This window comes from Trichomycterus rosablanca, chromosome 8 (assembly GCF_030014385.1).
Source record: "Trichomycterus rosablanca isolate fTriRos1 chromosome 8, fTriRos1.hap1, whole genome shotgun sequence".
NCBI classification, from domain to species: Eukaryota; Metazoa; Chordata; class Actinopteri; order Siluriformes; family Trichomycteridae; genus Trichomycterus; species Trichomycterus rosablanca.
This window is the reverse complement of record NC_085995.1, coordinates 19259594-19282239: the sequence shown is the minus strand read 5'-3', so window position 1 is coordinate 19282239 and position 22646 is coordinate 19259594. Positions and strand designations below refer to the sequence as shown.

General features: G+C 40.8%; 1 protein-coding gene across 1 annotated transcript; it reads right to left on the bottom strand.

Annotated features, from left to right (window-relative positions):
* Positions 1 to 562: 562 nt before the first annotated feature.
* Positions 563 to 19970, bottom strand: LOC134318679 (aryl-hydrocarbon-interacting protein-like 1). The gene is made up of 9 exons (XM_062999619.1): positions 19875 to 19970; positions 17980 to 18159; positions 16167 to 16355; positions 15716 to 15892; positions 13114 to 13255; positions 8068 to 8612; positions 5189 to 5333; positions 3336 to 3669; positions 563 to 623 (listed from the first exon to the last, which is right to left on the bottom strand). Exons 1-9 carry the CDS (start codon positions 19968 to 19970, stop codon positions 563 to 565), a joined length of 1869 nt encoding a protein of 622 aa, XP_062855689.1.
* Positions 19971 to 22646: the final 2676 nt, after the last annotated feature.

The following is a 22646-nucleotide window of genomic DNA, read 5'->3' as shown; positions in this document are numbered from 1 at the left end:
CCAAAAGTCTGCAAGAAACATCTCTGTTGACCAGTGTAATCAAAGGTTTGTGAAATTCAGAACACTGTAGCCAAAATCACTGGTATTCAGTGATCACTGGCATTCACTGGCAGTTCTTTAAGTGAGTTCATTGTTTTACTAAATATTTGAATGGACCAGTAGTACCAACAGTGGTAGCTCAGTGGTTAAGGTACTGGATTAGTAATCAGAAGATTTCAGATTCAAGCTTCATCACTGCCAAGTTGCCACTGTTGGGCCCCTGAGCATAACAATTATTGCTTAAACTGTATTGTCATAATTGTAAGTCGATATGGATAAAAGTGTCTGCTAAATGTACCCCAAAGCATCAAAACAGCCACAGGTTCTCAAAAAGTCCTTCAGGAAACTACAGATACCATCAGATGACCTGATGGTAAAGCATGTCGCATGTGTTTCCATTATTTGGGGAACAGTGGTAGCCTAGTGGTTAGAGCTTTGGGCTATCAATTGACATGTTGAGAATTCCAATCCCAGCTCTGCCATGCAGCTACTGTTAGGCCCTTGAGCAAGGCCCGTAACCCTCTCAGCTCGAGGGGTGCCGTGCAATGGCTGACGCTGCGCTCTGACCCTGGCTTTCAAACAAGCTGGGATATGCGAAGAAAGAATTTCGTTAGACTGTGCACATGTAAGGCGGCACGGTGGCTCGGTGGTAGCACTGTCACCTCACAGCAAGAAGGTCCTGGGTTCGATCCCTAGGCGGGGCAGTCCGGGTCCTTTCTGTGCGGAGTTTGCATGTTCTCCCTGTGTCTGCGTGGGTTTCCTCCGGGAGCTCCGGTTTCCTCCCACAGTCCAAAATCATGCAGTCAGGTTAATTGGAGACACTGAATTGCTCTATAGGTGAATGGGTGTGTGTATGTGTGTGTGTCCAGGGTGTTACTGTGTGCCTTGCGCCCATTGAAAAGCTGGGATAGGCTCCAGAACCCCCTTGCGACCCTAATTGGATAAGAGGTTAAGAAAGTGAGTGAGTGTACACATGTATACTGTATGTATATATGACAAATAAAGGCATTCTATTATTCTATTTAGGAGTCCAATGGCATTTTACGTTACACCACTTTGGGCGCTTGGATGGCGCAGTGGTCTGTTACACTAACCCACTGCTACAAAGAAATGGAACTGGGATTAGAATCTCAGCCATGCTATCGGCTGACAAGGTATCTACACAGACAGAATTGCATTTACATTTTTACATTTTTAGTATTTAGTAGACGCCTTTATCCAAAGCGACTTACATTACAGTTACAGCGTACAGTCTGAGCAATTGAGGGTTAAGGGCCTTGCTCAAGGGCCCAACAGCAGCAGCCTGGCAGTGGTGGGGCTTGAACCAGTGACCCTCTGATTACTAGTCCAGTACCTTAACCACTAGGCTACAGCTTGCCCTGGCTATGTCTAAGGTGATTAGAGACCCACAGTGGATTGGTTCCCTCTCCAGGGTATTCCTGCTTTGCATCAAGTGTTTCATGGTAGACATGAACCTGCCTCGACCCTGACCAGAATGATAATAATAAATGAAACATATAATAATGAAAAATATAATAAATGAAACCATTGTGCCAAACACTAGACACTGCACATGGTGATCCTAGCTTAAATTTAGCTTCTTACCCACCTAAAAACCAATTTACAAACCTCTAAAGTTATACAGTGTATAACAGTACATAAAGCAATTGAATATACTCAACATCCCAAAGAAAAAAAAGATTTATAACTCAGGCATAACATTATGACCACCTTCCTAATATTGTGTTGGTCCCCCTTTTGCTGCCAAAACAGCCCTGACCCATTGAAGCATGGATTCCACTACACCCCTGAAGGTGTGCTGTGGTATCTGGTACCAAGATGTTAGCAGCAGATCCTTTAACTCATTTAAGTTGTGAGGTAGGGTATTCATGGATCTGATTTGTTTGTCCAGCACATCTCACAGATGCTTGATTGGATTGAGATCTGGGGAAATTAGAGGCCAAGTCAACACCTCAAACTTGTTGTTATGCTCCTCAAACCATTTCTGAACCATTTTTGCTGTGTCAGGGCACATCATCCTGCTGAAAGAGGCCACAGCCATCAGGGAATACTGTTTCCATGAAGGGGTGTACATGGTCTACAACAATGCTTAGGTAGGTGGTACGTGTCAAAGTAACATCCACATGGATGGCAGGACCCAAGGTTTCCCAGCACAACATTGCACAAGCATCACACTGCCTCTGCCAGCTTGCCTTCTTCCCATAGTGCATCCTGATGCCATGTGATCCCCAGGTAAGCGACGCACACGCACCCGGCCATCCACGTGATGTAAAAGAAAACATGATTCATCAGACCAGGCCACCTTCTTTCATTGCTCCGTGGTCCAGTTCCGATGCTCACGTGCCCATTGTTGGCGCTTTCGGCAGTGTACAGGGGTCAGCATGGGCACCCTGACTGGTCTGCAGCTATGCAGCCCCATACGCAACAAACTGCAATGCACTGTGTATTCTGACACCTTTCTATCAGAACCAGCATTAACTTCTTCAGCAATTTGAGCTGCAGTAGCTCATATGTTGGATCGGACCACGCGGGCCAGCCTTCGCTTCCCAAGTGCATCAATGACCCTGATGCTGGTTTACCTCTGTTCCTTCCTCGGACCACTGCAGACCGTGAAAACCCACAAGAGCTGCAGTTTTGGAGATGCTCTGACCCAGACGTCTAGCCATCACAATTTGGCCCTTGTCAAACTCGCTCAAATCCTTACGCTTGCCCATTTTTCCTTCTTCTAACACATCAACTTTGAGGATAAAATGTTCACTTGCTGCCTAATATATCCCACCCACTAACAGGTGCTGTGATGAAGAGATGTCAGTGGTTATAATGTTATGCCTGGTCGGTCTCTAAAAGTGTTAATTTCTTCATGCATCTCTAGGGTGTGGTTACCTTTCCATTGTCTTTTCTTGTATATTTAATACTTTAATACTGTAGACTCACTACATTTAGGCTGGTTGTGCTGTGCCAGCTGTTCTGCACCTAGAACCTCTGTGTTCTGGCACCATGCCTGCTGTGTTAATTGAATCTGCTTGGGCATTGGCACTCTTCACTTACTGTGTGGCATCTGTGTTTTAACAGCTTCTTCTGGAGCTGTTAAATGAGTGCTTTCCCTAATTTGGCAAGTTGTGTCAAGCTTTCTGTCTGGATTTTCAGTCCCTGTTTTTAACTGAGCTAAATCTGTGTCTTCATCTACAGGGTTATGTTTGGGTTCTGCATTTTCCTCTGTAAGATCTTGAGTGCTTTTCTGCTCTTCATCCTGTCCTCTTTGGCTAAATGAGCACTCTGCTTTGTCAGAGCTTTTTATCTTCATTGCTTGTCCTTTATCCCTGTTCTTTCTGCCACCATTGCTCTTTTCAGCACATTTTCCCTCCGTTTTATGGAACTGCTTTGACTTCACTTCCTGTTCCCATTTCTCCCTGCTGATGGTCCAGTAGTTCTTTTTCTCATGTACATACTTGGCCCGGAGATTTTCTGACAGTTTCTTCAGCTCCTGTTTGATGATGGGCTTGAGGTCGGGGTCAAGACGCTCTGCTCTGGAAAAGTCACGCCGTGCCTCTTTGTCATTGAACAGGGCAGAGTGGGCACGAGCACGCTGATAGATGGCTTTTAAGTTGTCTTAGAGAGGAAGAAGGTGAAGAAAGAAAATAAAGAGAGAATGAGTAGACCAGAGATGCTTTAACAATTTTTTAAACTTTAAATAGTTTTATATCCACTTTATACTAATAAACATTAAAAGCATGTATTAATAAGCATAAACACTGATCAATTTAAAATAATTGGGATACAGACAGTACCAAATACCAAACTCCATATCAGAAAATGTTGGGACAGTATTTAAAATGCAAATAATAAAAACACAGTGTCACATTTACTTTGACTTTTATTTCATTGCAGACAGTATACATCCTTCCCTGCATTTCAGGCCTGCAGCACATTTAAAAAAAAGTTGGAACAGTAAAGCATTTACCATTTTGCAATGTTGGCACCGAAGATACTAAGTGATTTAGTGTTTCAGCTTTTATTTTGTCCTGTTCTTCCTGCAAACACGTCTTAAGATGTGCAACAGTACGGGGTCGTCGTTGGTCGCGTTTTTCGTTTCAAAATTCTCCACACAAAAAAAAGACCTGGAATGCTGATGTGACCACAATACACATTTCCACTGTGTGATGGTCCATCCTAGATGCCTCCGAGCCCAGAGAAGTCAATGCCGCTTCTGGACATGGTGAACATAAGGCTTCTTTTTTGCACAGTAAAGTTTTAAGTGGCATTTGTGCATGTAACTCTGTATTGTAGTGCTTAACAAAGGTTTGCCAAAATAATCCCTCACCCAAGTGGGTTTATCAGCTATTGTTGAGTGGTGGTTCTTGATGCAGTGCCGTCTGAGGGATCGAAGATCACAGATGTTCAGCTTAAGCTTGCGCCCTTGGCGTTTACGCACTGAAAATCCTTCTGATTCCTTGACTGGTTTGATGATATTATGCACTGTAGAGGGATAAATATGCAAATGATTACAATCACCTGCTTGGAATCACATCATTATTGTCCCTATCCCATAATTGCCCCTGCTCCAACTTTTTTTGTTGCAGGCCTGAAATGCAGGAATGGATGTTTATTAATAAATGAAATGAAGTTGAGCAGATAAAACATGAAATATCTCAGGTGATATGAGACAGATGGTCATCCTGTCTGCAATGAAATAAAAGTCAAAGTAAATGTAAGAAATTCTGTGTTTTTATCTTATTTACATTTTCCATACTGTCCCAACGTTTTCTGATTTGTAATTTTAATCTGATGTTTGCTGTTTAAGTTTGGACTAATTTCTAAGGGGCTCCGGTGATAGATTCAAAAGGCTAAATGATACAGGTGGGTTAAAATTCACAGAAACCAGAGAAATGTAAAGTAACAAGATGAGATAAGAAAGAAGAGAAATAAGCAGCTCACTGCTATAGACACACTGCTTTCTCTCTACATACTGCTTAAAAGAGTTAGAGCTCTAATTTCCCAGCAGGATTGCAATAAAAGATCCCTGTATGCACTGCTGCTTCTTTCTTAGGTTAGTCGGTTGAAGTAAGTCAGTGTATGTGATTGTGAGTACATGTTCGGGACTTTTACTTGACGTTAAGTAGAAACTCACCTTCATGAGTTTTTAATAGTTTACTGTTAACCGCGACCACCTCCTGGTATTCCCCAAGCTCAAGCTTGCACTGGCTTAAGTTCAAAGTGAGTGGCAGGCGTACCTTCTCCAGAGACTCCCAGTCCTCTCCTTTATAGTCCACCTCCTGGACACACACACACACACACTCACACACACACACACACACACATAGATACACACACTTTGAGAAATGTGGTTGCGTGAGTTTTAAATGCCTGCAGGGATTTCTTCATACTTTTACTCTGTACTATTTCATGTAAACAAAGATCAAACATCAGGCCGCTTCACTATGCTACTTTTTTATCATACAACTGAACTGATTTTTATTAAAATCCCTGAGTGGTTTTTAACCTATTTATTTCAAAACACATTCCAAAAAAAGTTGGAATGGGGGCAATTTAGGGATAGTAATGAGGTGAAGTGATTCCAAACAGGTCATTGTAATCATGGTTTGGTACAAAAGCAGCATCCAGGAAAGGCTGAGTCTTTGATGAGCAAAGATGATCAGATGATCTCCAGTTTGTCAACAAATGCGTGAGAAAATTATTGAAATGTTTAAAAACAATGTGTTTAAAAAATGCCTGTGATCTTTGATCCCTCAGACGGCACTGCATCAAGAACCACCACTCAACAATAGCTGATATAACCACATGGGCAAGAAATTACTTTGGCAAACCTTTGTCAAGCAGTACAATACGGAGTTTCATGCACAAATGGAAAAAATAAGCCTTATGTTAACCATGTCCAGAAGTGGCGTTGACTTCTCTGGGCTTGCAGGCATCTAGGATGGACCATCACACAGTGGAAACGTGTATTGTGGTCAGATGAATCAGCATTCCAGGTCTTTTTTGGAAAAAATGGATGCCGTGTGCTCCAGACCAAAGACAAAAAGGACCATCCAGACTGTTATCAGCAACAAGTCCAAAAGCCAGGGTCTGTCATGGTATGGGACTGTGTCAGTGCCCTTGGCAAAGGTCATTTACATTTCTGTGATGGCAGCATTAATGCAAAAAATTACATTGAGATCTTAGAGGAACATATCGCTTGGTATCCTCAGTGCCAAAACATCTTTTAAGTGTGGTGAAAAGGAACGGCAACCAGCCTATATATTTTGCAATAACCCTTTTTGTTCATGCACTGTTTCAGCAGTCATATACAGTACATATACAGTTTTCATGTTTATTGTATAATTAATGACAGCCTGTTTTTTTATAAAAAGGGTCTGAGTCTGCAACAGATACATTGTGTAGTGTTTAACCACTCATCTTCAACTAATCATGTAATGTGCATTCACCAGAAGTAATAAAATAACTTTCACAAATTCACAAATAAAATGAGTTATGTAGATTGGACAAACCAAAGTTAAAAGTTGTTTATTGTCTACTATTGTGTGTGTAGGATTACACATTGATTTATCAGATGGATAGATGGATGGGATGGATGGATGGTTGGATGATGGACAAATGGATGGATGGATGAATGGATGGATGGGTAGCTAGACGGATGGATGGATATATAGCTAGCTAGATGGATGGATGAATGAATTGATAGATGGATGGGTAGCTAGATAGATGGATGGATGGGTAGGTAGCTAGATGAATGGATGGATACATTTATCAGATAAATACAGTAGATAAATAGATGGGTGGATGGGTAGGTGAGTGGGTAGATGGATGGATGAATTAATGAATGGATGGATTAGCTAGATGGATGAATGAATGGATGGATGGATATATTTATCAGATAAATACATGGATGGATGGGTAGCTAGATAGATGAATGGATGGGTAAGTAGGTGGGTAGCTAGATGGATGGATGGATGAATTAATTATTGGATGGATAGATGGATGGATGGATGGATGAATGGATGGATGGGTAGCCAGATAGATAGATGGATGTATGGATGATGTATGGATGATGTATGGATGATGGATGGATGGATAGCTAGATAGATGTACAGATAGATGGATGGAGGAATAGATGAATGGATGGGTAGCTAGATGAATGGATGGATAAATGGATAGGTAGGTAGGTGGGTGGGTAGCTAGATGGATGAATGGATGGATGGATAAATGGATGGGTGGGTAGCTAGATGGATGGATGGATGAATGAATGGATGGATTGGCTAGATGGATGGATGGATATATTTATCAGATAAATGGATGGATGGATGGATGGATGGGGGTATGCTGGATGGATGGATGAGTTTTTGGTAGCTAGATAGATAGATAGAAAGATGGACGTCTACCCACTAGATGGATGGATGGATGGTTGGTTGGTTTTTGTGTAGATAGATGGATGGATTGATAGATGAATGGATGGATGGATGGATGGATAGCTAGATAGATGTACGGATGGATGGCTGGATGAATAGATGAATGGATGGGTAGCTAGATGAATGGATGGATAAATGGATAGGTAGGTAGGTGGGTGGGTAGCTAGATGGATGGATGGATGAATGAATGGATGGATTGGCTAGATGGATGGATATATTTATCAGATAAATGGATGGATGGATGGATGGTTGGTTGGTTGGTTTTTGGGTAGATAGATGGATGGATGGATAGATGAATGGATGGATGGATGGATGGATAAACAGATGGAATGTTGTGGGTTTTGGGTAGCTAGCTAGATAAAAAAAAATCTACAGTAGATTTATACTACAATGAACGTACACATTATAAAAATAACATCAACAAAGACTGAAAGGTACATTACTTTACATACTGTATATTAAATAACAGCAATATACTGTATTACTGTACGAATAACTGTAGCCAATCCAACATTGCAATAAAAAAACATATGTATGGAGACACTTAAGTCATACACACAGGTGTCAGTATCAGTATGCTTACCTGGTTTTGAAGATAGTCCACATACTCCAGAGCTTTCTTGAATTTCTCCATGGCTTCAGAGAAGCGCTTCTCTTTAATATAGAAAGTCCCTTCATCCTGGAGCAGCATAATGAGCCGTAACATCTGCTGTCTGTCGTTGCCCTTGGTCAGATCAGCCTCCGGTGCTGATTCTTTTATTTGACTATTTTGTCTTGTTGCCTCAGCACTCATATGTGCCTGCTCTTCTTTGACCTCCTTTTGAGGACACTGAAAGTTCTCATTCTGATGCTTCAGTTCCTCTTGTCTGTCTGGAATTACTTCTTTTTCTTTATCCCCCTCTTCCTCACCTTTGTTTTTCTCTTTCTCGTCAAGCTTCTTCCAGTACATCTCCTTGTCCTCCCAGTATTTCTCCTTCATCCTTTCTGAGAGGAGCTGTAACTCTTTCTGGACCAGCCTGGCCAATGTAATGTCCAGGTTGGACACCATGAGGAAATCTCGTTTGGCCTCCTTCTCACTCCAGACAGCCGCATAAGCTTTAGCTCGTTTATAGTAAGCCTTGACACAGTCTGGAGAGAATAAAAAAAAAAAAAAAAAACATGATATTTTTAATGTTTTCACAAAGGAATGCTCAAGTTTGTATTGCACTGTTCTGACAGCCATGGATTTGTGTTAGAATTTAGTCTCGGGAATATGCCAGTCACATCATCTGCATCTGTAAAGCACTGTTATTGTGAAGATAAGGTTACCAAGCACATAAAAATACACCACAGGGCCTAAGCTTGTATATGTGTCACTTTAGATCAGGGTTGTTCAAAAGCTGAAAAAATAGGTCACAGAGAAAGATAATGATAATTAAATAAACTTGTACGTGAACACTGCTTTGTGAAGGCTTTATGTTACATCATGTAAGATAGAGTATGAAGCATTGTTTGTGTTGCCTGGGTCGTGGATCATGGACAGTTTGAAAAACCCTGCTTTAGATCACTCAGATATGCCACACTTAAAAGCCTAGTATAGGTCCTCATATTAAAGGATTTCTGCTGCATTCATTTTATTAGTAGTGAGTCTCATCATTGTTTGATATGAGACCTATTACTGTGGTGTCATCAGCATATTTAACAAGGGTGTTGGGTGGTGATCCACTAAGATATGAACTAAAAAGTAGGTAGGAACAATGCTTGGATGAGGCAGGATGGAAGGAGGATGTATGGTGACTGCTAATAAAGTGTGACATCATGTGTGGATGAAAAGGGGCCACACCGACCAGCACTGGATTCTCACACAGAGAATTCTCACACTAATTGTGCTGGCACCTCAACCAGAAAGCAGAAGTGGCTGTTGCAGTGAAAATGAAGAGAAACCCTACCAACCTTTCCTCCCTTAGACACAACCACTTGTATTTACTGAGTGCCTGACCAGTGTAAAACTAAAGAGCTTAGTTTTTTGTGGTGGTGAGTAAGCACACAAGATTTCTGTGCCACTGTGGCATCAGTTTTTCAGACCTGTTATAAAGAAGCCACATTGTGATCAGCTACCCACAATGTGCATTCATGTTATTGTATTACAGTGGTACATGCCCAAAACTCGAAATCTTTGAAACTTGACACTCATTGTTGAGAAATTTGTACCTTTAAACTAAACGTTTTTTTGCGGTAAAATGTCATCAAAGTGCGAATATGAGAGGAATCTGCATATGTGTGGAATAACCATCAAATTCACTTTAAAGTGTCCACATGTGTCTGTGTTTCGCTGGATTTTCCTCACTGTTTCACTTTTAAACTTGTGTTATAGCTCGAGTGCTAAAAAATGTGAGAATCAGCTTTTTCAAGAGAGTCTAAAACGCTTATAGTTAACAAAAAATCTTTACGTGACAATGTATTAAATAAATGACACAGGAGCACTAAACTTCTCCTAATTATTACTGCTCATAAGTTCTCTCCACTAATGAAATTCCTCACTCGTTGTTTTAGTACAAAGTCACGTTAAGTTTTGTGCACTGGCACACTCATATAGAAGACATAAGAAATAACTGCACAGGCAGAGCAACAGAAACAATAAAGAATTAAAGGTAAAAAGCAAAGAGGTAAAGTTAGAGTTTTATTGGGGGTTTTTTTGTTAATTTTTAACTGTTTTTAGTTGTATTTCAGTGTTTTTATATTATATTTGTGTTATTTTCGGTGTATAAGTGTGAAAAACAACCCCATTATTTTACATTAGCCTAAAATATATGTAGTTTCACAGGACCATTGAATGCATTAACAGGTTTCCCTTATGGGAAAAAATACCTTGAAACTCAATGCCTATTAAACGCCACTCCCAGAACCAATAGACTTTGAGTCCAGATAGAGTAAGACGTGTTGTTTGAGTTGCCTGTAATATCTGCTTATAAATGTTGCACCTGCTTTGCAGGTACAGCAAGGACATTACTTCACAGATGATCCACTAAGATTTGAATAAAAAAGAAGGTATGAATAACACTTGGGAAGAAAGTGTGACATCACGTGTGGATGAAAAGTAGTAACCACCCCCTCCAACACATGTGAAGTCACCAGGCACTTCTTTACACTGAATTCTGACAGAGAGACTACTTGTCTTTGTGTCTGTTGCAGCTGCAATGAGGAGAAACCCTACCAGCCTTTCATCCCTTAGACACAACCAATTGTATTTATTGAGTGCCTGGGCAGGTTAAGGCTCAGCCTCAAGAGCTCAGTTTTCTGTGGTGGTGAGTTAGCAGGTTTAGTACGTTTCTGTGCCACTGTGGCATCAGTTTTTTAGACCTGTTATAAAGAAGCCACAACGTGCATTCATGTTATAAAATTACAGTGGTACTTTGTAACCCCTAAACTCAAAATCTTTGAAACTTTGTTGAGAAATGTGTACCTTTAAACTCGCGTTTAAAGCGTTTCCCTTGTGTGCAACTGCCGCTTTGTTCAGCTCTTGGCTTGAGCGGTGCCCTAAAATGTCATTAAAGTGTGAATATGAGACAAAGCTACATTTGTGTGGAATAACCGTCAAATTCACTCTTAAAGCGTCCACATGTGTCTGTGTTTCGCTGGATTTTTCTTCTGTTACACTTTTAAACTTGTGTTATAGCTCGGGGTTCTGAGAAAATGTGAGAATCAGCTTTTCCAAGAGAGTCTATAACACTTACAGTAAAAAACAGCCCTACATGACTTAATGTATTAAAAAATGACATAGAAACACTAAAACCCTCTCTCCTTAAATATTACTGCTCATAAGTTCTCTCCACTGATTAAATTCCCTGCTTGTTGTTTTAGTACAATAAGTCAGGTTAAGATTTGTGCACTGACACATTCCACAGGAAATAATGGCACAGCCAGCGCAAAAGCTATTTTTATGCCACTTCTCATGTGAATGTGCCTTTACTGAATGGAATACAGTATTTCATGATCACGTATATAAACAATCAAGAAGCATAAGGAAACAGTAATGAAGTAAAGGAAAAGTGCAGGTTTTATTGTATTTTACTGTATTATTACTAACTGTTTTTAATTGTAATTCACTGTTTTTTATTATCATATTTGTGTTATTTTCAGTGTTTATATTAGCCTAAAATATATGCAGTTCCACAGGACCATGAAAGGCATTAACAGGTTTCCCATACATCCTTATGGGAAAAAATACCTTAAAACTCAACGACTTTTAAACTGAACTCCAGAAGTTTCTAGGTACCATGATTCAATAACCATGTATGCAATTAAACAAAAGATTCAATGATCTACAGCAAAAAAGTCACAGTTGGCACATCCAACGTATGGGTCTAGGTGCAGGTTAATGCAAAAGGCTTCCAATATTCTCCAAATTCCTTTCTTTCATAGTCAGCGTCAGATATGTCAGATAGCACTTTCCAAAATGTTACTTGGTGCCATGTAAGAAGGTTCTACCTCAAAGCCTTATTTAACCTCACACTTTTGTAAGATTATTTATACAAATAAATTTGACTTGACTTGATTCCAGCCTGACACAGGGTGGTGGTGGGCTGTTATTTTAGACAGCTGCGCCACCAGAGCACAAACAAAATTAATAAAAACTAATTAAAATTAGGGCGGCACGGCCGCTCAGGTGGCGCAGAGGTAAAAACACACGCTGGAACCAGAGCTGGAATCTCAAATACATCGTATCGAATCTCAGCTCTGCCTTGCCGGCTGAGGCTGAGCAGCGACATGAACAACGATTGGCCTGTTGTTCAGATATGGGCGGGACTAAGCCAGAGGGGGTCTCTTTCTCTCATGACTGGTGCAATTACAACCTCTGCTGGCTGATTGGTGGCGCCTGCACAGAGATGAGAAAAGAGTGCTCTTAGGGTGTGTCTCTCCGTACACGCAGCTAAGCTGCACTGCACTCGTCAAAGTGTAAGTGATAAGATGCATACGGCATGCTGCCCATGTGTCAAGAGGGCGTGGGTTAGCTTTGTTCTCCTCAATCAGAGCAGGGATCGGCACTGGTGGAGAGGAAGCATGATGCAATGGGGCAACTGGACGTGCTAAAAAGGGAGAAAAAAAGGAAGAAAATGCATAAAGAAAATATAAAAAAAAAACATAAATTAGGGCGGCACGGTGGCTTGGGTCCTGGGTTCAATCCCCAGATGGGGCAGTCTGGGTCCTTTCTGTGTGAAGTTTGCATGTTCTCCCCGTGTCTGTGTGGGTTTCCTCACAGTCAGGTTAACTGGAGACACTGAATTGCCCTATAAGTGAATGGATATGGATGAGTGTGTGTGTGTGTGTGTGTGTGTGTGTGTCTGCCCTGCGATGGACTGGCCTCCCATCCAGGGTGTTATTGTGTGCTTTGCGCCCATTGAAAAGCTGGGATAGCCACCCCCCATCCCCCCCCGTGACCCTAATTGGATAAGCGTATAAGAAAATGAATGAATGAATGAATGAATAATTAAAATTTATTATATGTGGGATAGTTATAAGTCACATAACGTTAACTGCACTATTCATGTATAGAAGCGCTATCTAGAGATTTGGAGTGTAAAACCAGTGTCATTAATAGTTAAAGTAAGTGGTGTATTATGAATCATTTCGCACGCTTTAATATACATACCTTTGTGCTTGTCAATCAGTTCTGTGGTGTGCTCTATAACCTCATAGTATTCCTCCAGCTCTAGCATGCATTGGCAGTAATTGAGGACCAGAGGAATGATGAGTTTACTCAGTTTAATATAGTCCTCATCTCCTGGCATCTCCTGCAAAAACACAACAGGACCTTGTGAGCACTCTGCAGGACTGGCTACATCCTGAGGGTATGAATTATCTGAATTTATATAACCTTCATATTCCTCCCAGCCTTCTGTTTATAATAGTGTGTGGCCGTGTTACCTCCTCCTACATGCTGAAGGAGATAATCAGCTAACATATGACCTGCACATTTCCCGTTCCACATAATGCTAGACCATACGAGATGTATTATGCTGAAAGTACAAAGTGCATATTTTTACGATTTCAGAATATGCAGCGACGTATTATAATACATTCCATAAAATATACAACTCATACATAAAAAAGAACATTTGTGCTGTATTTAGGCAGAGTGATAAACTATATGAGGTTCTGGCTGGAACAGTAATAAACCTTTGTTTTTAAATTTGATTTAATTCAACGGGTAGAACCACCTTTTGGCAGCAATAATGCTGCTGCTAAATCAGACCAGCATACATTCAGAATAAAATGTACGCTTTTAATGGCCGCTCAGGTGGCGCACACCAGAGCTGGGCGCTTCGCCACACAAACAACAATTGGCTGTTGTTGCTGGACGGGACCTCATAACTGATTCGGTTACGACCTCTGCTGGCTGCACAGAGACGAGGGATAATGCATTGATCAGGGTGTGGCCCTCCGTGCACAAAGCTGATCCGCATATGAACTCGCCTCGTGCAGGTAAAAACATGCAGTCGGATGCTACACAAGTGTCGGAGGGGGTGTGTGTCAGTCTCGGCTTTCTTTAACCAAGGTGGAGATCAACATCAGTAAAGAGGAAGCATAATGCAGGTAAATGGATACGACTAGATTTGGTGAACCCGTTCTGTGCACGTTTAGATATAGCGGGAGTGGTCTGTATATTAAGATTGAGCCTCTTCTTCAGGCTGTTGAAGCAACTGACTAAATAGTGCCGTCTCCTGTAGTTTGAAAAGAGCAGAAATGTCTTGTTCTTCCTCGCCATAGCCACAATATCATGACTTCAGATGCTTTTGATAGGCCAGTTGAGGTGTATCTGTTATTTTTAAAGCCTATTTGCCTTTTTGCTTGACATCATAGGAAAATTTTAAAAAATCAGCCAATGACTTCAAGCATACTTTCAAGTGATTTAGTGTTTCAGGTTTAATTTTGTTCCATTCTTTCTGCAAACACGTCTTAAGATGTGCAGCAGTACAGGGTCGTTGTTGTCTCATTGTCCGTTTCAAAATTCTCCACACATTCTCTATTGAGGACACGTCAGGACTGCAGGCAGGCCAGTCCAGTACTCGTACCCTCTTCTTCCTCAGCCATGCCTTTGTAATGTGTGCAGCATGTGGTTTTGCATTGTCTTGTTGAAAAATGCATGGACGTCCCTGGAAAAGACGACGTCTTGAAGGCAGCACATGTTGCTCTGAGATCTCAATGTACTTTTCTGCATTAATGCTGCCATCACAGAAGTGTAAATGACCTTTGCCAAGGGCACTGACACAGCCCCATACCATGACAGACCCTGGCTTTTGGACTTGTTGCTGATAACAGTCTGGATGGTTCTTTTCATCTTTGGTCCGGAGCACACGGCGTCCATTTTTTCCAAAAAAGACCTAGAATGCTGATTTGTCTGACCACAATACACGTTTCCACTGTGTGATGGTCAATCCTAGATGCCTCCGAGGCCAGAGAAGTCGATGCCGCTTCTGGACATGGTTAACATAAGTCTTCTTGTTTGCACAGTAAAGTTTTTAGTGGCATTTGTGCATGTAACTCTGTATCGTAGTGTTTGACCAAGGTTTGCCAAAGTAATCCCTCACCCATGTGGTTATATCAGCTATTGTTGAGTGGCGGTTCTTGATGCAGTGCTGTCTGAGGGATTGAAGATCACGGGCGTTCAGCTTAAGCTTGCACCCTTGTCCTCTACACACTGAAATTCCTCCTGATTCCTTGAAACGTTTAATGATACAGTATTATGCACTGTAGAGGGAGAAATATGCAAATCTTTTCCAATCTTTCTTTGAGGTACATTGTTTTTAAACATTTCAATCATTTTCTCACACTTTCCTTGTCAAACTGGAGATCCTCTGATCATCTTTGCTCATCAAAGACTCAGCCTTTCCTGGATGCTGCTTTTGTACCAAACCATGATTACAATCACCTGTTGACATCACCTGTTTGGAATTACATCGTTTAGATTTTTCACCTCATTACTAGCCCTAAATTTCCCACGTCCCAACTTTTTTGGAATGTGTTGCAGACCTGGAGTTCTATTAACAAATAAAATAAAGTTGAGCAGACAAAACATGAAATATCTTGGGTTCAAGCTTTCTGCAATGAAATAAGTATTTTTATGCATTTTCCATACTGTCCCAACTTTCTGATTTGGGGTTGCATATTTTTGTACTGTTTTTGTTAAATAGATGTAAAAAAAATAAAATAATGTAATTAAAAATATATTTGTAAATTATAGTTGCGTTTACCCTTGACTGGACGATGCGTAGGAGTAGCACAGCCTCCTTGTACTTTTCTGACGCCTCACGGTAACGTCTCTCCCGGACCAAACTGTTGCCCTGAAGGTGAAGTGAGGGGACAAGCTGCATTTTCTCATCCTTCCCCATGAGCCAGGACTCTGGATGGTAGGAGAATGGTTCACCTACCTAAATAAAAACAGACAGTAAAAGGGACAGATAGGTTTAGAAAGAGAGAGAGGGGGAGAGCAGGTGAGTCTGTTGCACTTGGATGAATTTTGGAAACAGCTTTTCTCCCCAGTGTTTATCACATGATTGCCTAACATTCTGCTGTGCTCAGCCTTGAGTGGTTCGGGCAGCAGCAAATCTGCTGAAGGCAGAGGTTCAGGAAAGCAATGCTAAGTTATAAAGGTGTGTGTGTGTGTGTGTGTGTGTGTATGTGTGTGTGCATACTCTGTCCTACCGAGATTAGCTCCATAATGAAGATTAGAGGCTGAGGCACTCTCATCAGTTCGTCGAGCTCAGGGAAGCCTGTGGAATGGTAGTGAAAGACGTTGCCCATGCCACACGTGTGCTTCTGACCTTCCAGCGGGTCCCGTCCCTGTGCCGCCAGCCGCATCCCTTTAGATACGATAGGATAGAGGCCTGTGTGCTGAACAAAACATTGTGATTTAATATTATTTAGTTTTATCATTATTTAGTTTTTATTACAACAATCTTGTAACATTATCAATCCATTCATATTACATTACAATAATTCACTCATTCATTAATACCATTAAATCAGCCATAACATTAAAACCACCTCCTTGTTTCTACACTCACTGTCCATTTTATCAGCTCCACTTACCATATAAAAGCACTTTGTACACTCTTTGTACTCTTTGTAGAACTACAAAGTGCTTCTATATGGTAAGTGGAGCTGATAAAATAGACAGTGAGTGTAGAAACAAGGAGGTGATTTTTATGTTATGGCTGATCGGTGTAAATACAAACTGCTTTATTCTGACATTTAAGGTAGAGGTAGATCTGACACCTATCCAAAAAATAATAAGGGAAATAGCCAGTGGGCCTACTACCAAATATCCTCTAGGCCAGTGGTTCTCAGGGGGCGTTAGTCAGCCTAGAGGGGGGGTCCCATTGCATTTAATTAAGAGGAGTAAAAAGAATCACACATGATGGGAGATCTCTTGTGATGTCACTTAGATCTATTTTAAATGGCCTATATATGGTGGCATCACAGCATAAAGGTCCTGGGGTCGTTCCCCAGGTGGAGCATTCCGGATCGTCTTTATGTGGAGTTTGCATGTTCTCCCCGTGTCTGTGTGGGTTAGTGTAATATAGTTTCATAGTGATGTTGGCATGGTGGCACAGCAGGTAATGCTGGTGGATCAGAGCTATAAAGTTACAGATTTAATTCTATGCTCTTGGTTAATGCCAACATGGGTTTGCTTCACATAATCCAATTTCCCAAATATACCAGTATGAGGACTGGCCAAGCCAAACCATTGGTGTGATTGAAAAATGAGGTATTCTAGGTGTATTGCTTCTAGGGTTCCTGGTCTGTCTATATCTATGTCTGTCTGTATCTATCTGTCTGTCTGTCTGTCTGTACCTATCTGTCTGTCTGTCTGTCTATATATGTCTGTCTGTATCTATCTGTCTATCTGTCTGTCTGTCTGTCTATCTATCTTTCTGTCTGTCTGTCTATTTATCTGTCTGTCTGTCTATACCTATCTGTCTGTCTATATCTGTCTGTCTGTCTGTCTGTCTATCTATCTTTCTATCTATTTGTCTGTCTGTCTGTCTGTCTGTATCTATCCGTCTGTCTGTCTATCTGTCTGTCTCTATCTGTCTGTCTGTCTGTCTGTCTGTCTGTCTGTCTGTCTGTCTGTCTCTCTCTCTATCTATCTATCTATCTATCTATCTATCTATCTATCTATCTATCTATCTATCTATGTCTATCTGTCTTTCTGTCTATCTATCTATCTATCTATCTATCTGTCTGTCTGTCTGTCTGTCTGTCTGTCCGTCTATCCATCCATCTATCTGTTGAGGGGGCCCAAAAATGTATTTCGCACTGGGGCCCATGAGCTTCTAGTTACGCCACTGTTTCCTAGCATAATAGACTGTATTGCCACTTGAAATGCCTACTACAAAAAAATTATGACATTTCATTTGTTAACAAGTCTTAAAAACTAATTAAGACATAATTTACAGTCATAATGTGACAAGCAAGACATGAAGGTGGGCGTGTTCTCAACTCTAGCACTTACGATGGCATCGCACCAAAACTCTGCCACTTCACCGATCCTCATGGAGGTTAACAGCACCTCCCACACCTCCATCTTAAACATTTTCCCCACAAATATTTCGGTCGGCTGCTTGTTTTTCCGGCTGTCATCAATCACTGTTCTTTCGAAGGCGTCCAACAGCGTTTGGAAATGAAACACCAGCTTTGTGCAGAGGGAGAAAAACAGAGAAATAGAGACAGTTAGGACAGAAAAGAGACATCAAATCATAGCCTTGTATTTCCTTACGCATGCTGTATTTTTAGGGGTGCCATTGTCTTTTTTTTTAACAGTCAGTCCTAAAACATTTTAGCCCCTTTTTCAAGACACTAAATGTCTTAGTTTTCTATAAAGAGGTTCTATTACAACCCATTGTTGCTTCCTACATGTTTTTTTTACATCAGGCAGTCAGTCTTTTAGCTGCCTGAAGGTCCATGTGGAGTAAACTGCATCAAAGCAGCAGTTAACAATGGTAAGGTTATTCTCGAGGAAAGGGCATTAATATGGTTGGCGAACAGAGGATGAAGATGAGACACTGAATCTGACAGACCAGTCAAAAAAAAAAAAAAATACAACCCCAAATCAGAATTCTTACATTTACCTTGACTTTTATTTCATAGCAGACAAGATGAACCTGAGATATTTTATGTTTTCTTTGCTCAGCTTCATTTCATTTATTAATAAACATCCATTCCTGCATTTCAGGCCTGCAACACATTCCAAAAAAGTTGGGACAGTGAAGCATTTACCACTTTGTAATGTTGCCACACTTAAAAGACATTTTGGCACCGAGGATACCAAGCGATTTAGTGTTTCAGCTTTTATCTTGTCCCATTCTTCCTGCAAACACGTCTTAAGATTTTTTAAAACACGTCTTAAGATTTTTTTTGAGCACCCGGCATCCATTTCTTTCAAAAAAGACCTAGAATGGTCCATCCTAGATGCCTCCGAGCCCAGAAAAGTCGATGCTGCCTCTGAAATTTTTAACATAAAGCTTCATTTTTGCATAGTAAAGTTTTAAGTGGCATTTGTGCATGTATTGTAGTGCTTGACAAAGGTTTGCCAAAGTAATCCCTCACCCATGTGGTTATGTCAGCTATTGTTGAGTGGCGGTTCTTGATGCAGTGCCGCCTAAAGGGAATGAAGATCACGGGCGTTCAGCTTAAGCTTGCGCTCTTGGCCTTTACACACTTAAATTCCTCCCGATTCCTTGAATGGTTTAATGATATTATGCACTGTAGAGGGAGAAATATGCAAATCACTTCCAATCGTTCTTTGAGGTACATTGTTTTTAAAGCATTTATGTAATTTTCTCACACATTTGTTGACAAACTGGAGATCCTCTGATCATCTTTGCTGATTAAAGACTCTCCTGAATGCTGCTTTTGTACCAAACCATGATTGCAATCACTTGTTTGGAATCACATAATTATTTAGTTTTTTCACCTCATTACTAGCTCTAAATTGCCCCCGTCCCATGTGTTGCAGGCCTGAAATGCAGGAATACAGATAAAACATGAAATATCTCAGGTTCAAACTGTCTGCAATGAAATAAAAGTCAAAGTAAATGTAAGGAGCACTGCATTTTTATTTTATTTGCATTTTCCATACTGTCCCAACTTTTTCTGATTTCTACTCTTAAAGAAGTTGTATTTGGTTCAGTACATCCCCTGCTAAATGGATAGGATTAATGTTGGTATTGTCATGAAAAATGCTCCTAACTGTCACCAAGACAGAGGGCTGAAAGCTAAGAAAACCTCCAAAAAGTCACAGCCGATGTACAGTATATACAAGAGACAGATTAATTCTAACTGTTAGACATAAACCACATAAAACAATGTGATATATAAAGCATTAATCACTCCAGTTTTGTGTCCTACCTTAGTCCCGCTTGGAAAGTGAGGCAGTGGGCCACGTCCTCCATGCATAATCTTCTTCTTCACTCCAGGATGTTTAAGCAGGTATGTTTCCTCCATTTCTTCTATGTTTTCCAGTTTTCTAACACAGCACACTTCGAAAAACCCTAAGAATGTGTGTTGTATGCGTGTTTGTGTTAAGTCTTCGACATTCTATCACACCGAGGAAGTAAACAGGCTAGAAATGGAACCTGATTTCTGACAGATGGCTGGATTAGCAGGTTGAGAATGGTCATTTTAATCCCTCAGCTAATCCTCGGAGCTCCCTGAATCTTCTGCGTAATCCCTGGAAACATGGTGAGGCCCTGGTAACTGGAGTGCTGAAGGTTAAGATCCTTCTGGAACGCTACGATTTTAGAAAGCCTGCGGGACTTAAAAGTACGAGCTTATTATAGTTCAAGTGAGGTTTGACTGGGCTGAAAGAAAATGAGCTGGAAGAATATCTAGTTGGAGAGAAATTGCAGTTTGTAAATGCTGACGGTTAGAGAATTTATAAAAACAACACATTTTGTTAAATGTAATTTAGCTTAGTGATTAAGATACTGGGCTTTAAAATGGTAGGTTATTGGTTCCATTAATGCTCAACTGCTTGCAGTGTATTTGGTCACAGTTGTAAGTTGCGTTGGATAAAAGAACCTGACATATTTCATGTTCTGTCTGGTCAACTTCATTTCATTTATTAATAAACATCCATTCCTGCATTTCACGCCTGCAACACCTTCCAGAAAAGTTGGGACAGTAAAGCATTTACCACTTTGTAATGTTGCCATTCCTTTTTACCACATTTAAAAGACGTTCAGGTTTTTATTTTGTCCCATTCTTCCTGCACGTCTTAAGATGTGCAATAGTACGGGTTTGTCATTGTCACATTTTTTGTTTCAAAATTCTCCACACATTCTTTATTGGGGACAGGTCAGGACTGCAGGCAGGCCAGTCCAGTACCCGTACCCTCTTCTTCCACAGCCATGCCTTTGTAATGTATGCATTTTCTTGTTAAAAAATACATGGACGTCCCTGGAAAAGATGACGTCTTGAAGGCAGCATATTTTGCTCTAAGATCTCAATGTACTTTTCTGCATTAATGCTGCCATCACAGAAGTGTAAATGACCTTTGCCAAGGGCACTGACACAGCCCCATACCATGACATACCCTGGCTTTTGGACTTGTTGCTGATAACAGTCTGGATGGTCCTTTTCATCTTTGGTCCGGAGCACACGGCGTCCATTTTTTCCAAAAAAGGCCTGGAATGCTGATTCACCTGACCACAATACACATTTCCACTGTGTGATGGTCCATCCTAGATGCCTCTGAGCCCAGAGAAGTCGACCTCGCTTCTGGACATGATAAACATAAGGCTTCTTTTTTGCACAGTAAAGTTTTAAGTGGCATTGGTGCATGTAACTCTTTACTGTAGTGCTTGACAAAGGTTTGCCAAAGTAATCCCTTATATGATTATATCAGCTATTGATGAATAACAGTTCTTGATGCGGTTTCCTTACGAAATTTGACATGTTGTGTGACCAGGTGGGATCCTCACTAAAGAATTTAAAGACGTTTACCCTGTCTATCTCTGTCCCCCATATGTACTGGTGTGTGCTGCCGCTCTCTTCTCTTTCTTAGATCAACAATCATTTCCTTAGTCTTGTTGATATTTAGGGAATTATTGTTTTCCAGGCACCATTGCTCTCTTCCACCTCTCTCCTATACTGTCTCATTACCTCCAGTGATCTGTCCAATGACTGTTTGATGACACTGGTGTTGGTCTGGGAGGCTATGCAGTCATACGTGAAGATGGTGTAGAGCAGTGACTCAATATGCAGCCTTGGGGTGTTCCAGTGTTTATGATTGTTGTGTTGGACATTTGATTGCCGATTCTTACAGACTGAGGTCTTCCTGTGAGAAAGTTCAGGATCCAGTTGCTGAGGGTTGTTGTAAGTTCAAGTGTGTGAAGCTTCTTGGTCAGTTTCTGCAAATTACTATTTACTGCCCCAGGTCCTTATTGTGAGTTGGCTGGGTTTTTTTTTTATATACAACCCCAAATCAGAAAAAAGTTGGGACAGCATGGAAAATGCAAATTAAAAAAACAGTTTATTAGAGTTTCTTACATTTACTTTTAATTTCTTACTTATAGTCAAGTAAATTTTATTTGTATAGCACTTTTTATAATTGAGTTTACAATTGGGTTCAAACTGTCTGCAATTAAATAAAAGTCAAAGTAAATGTAAGGGACACTGCATTTCTATTTTATTTGCATTTTCCATACTGTCCCAACGTTTTCTGATTTGGGGTTGTACATTTTGCTGCATTTGCGTCAAAAAATATTTCATAACCACATGGGCAAGGGATTAATTTGGCAAACCTTTGTCAAGCACTACAATACAGAGTTACATGCCACTTAAAACTTTACTGTGCAAAAAAGAAGCCTCATGTTGACCATGTCCAGAAGCTGCATCAACTTCTCTGGGCTCTGAGGCATCTAGGATGGACCATCACACAGTGGAAACGTGTATTGTGGTCAGATGAATCAGCATTCCAGGTCTTTTTTGGAAAATAATCGATTCCGTGTGCTCCGGACCTAAAACGAAAAGGATCATCTAGACTGTTATCAGCAACAAGTCCAAAAGCCAGGGTCTGTCATGGTATGGGGTTGTGTCAGTGCCCCTGGCAAGGTCATTTACACTTCTGTGATGGTAGCATTAATGCAGAAAAGTACATTGAGATCTTAGAGCAACATA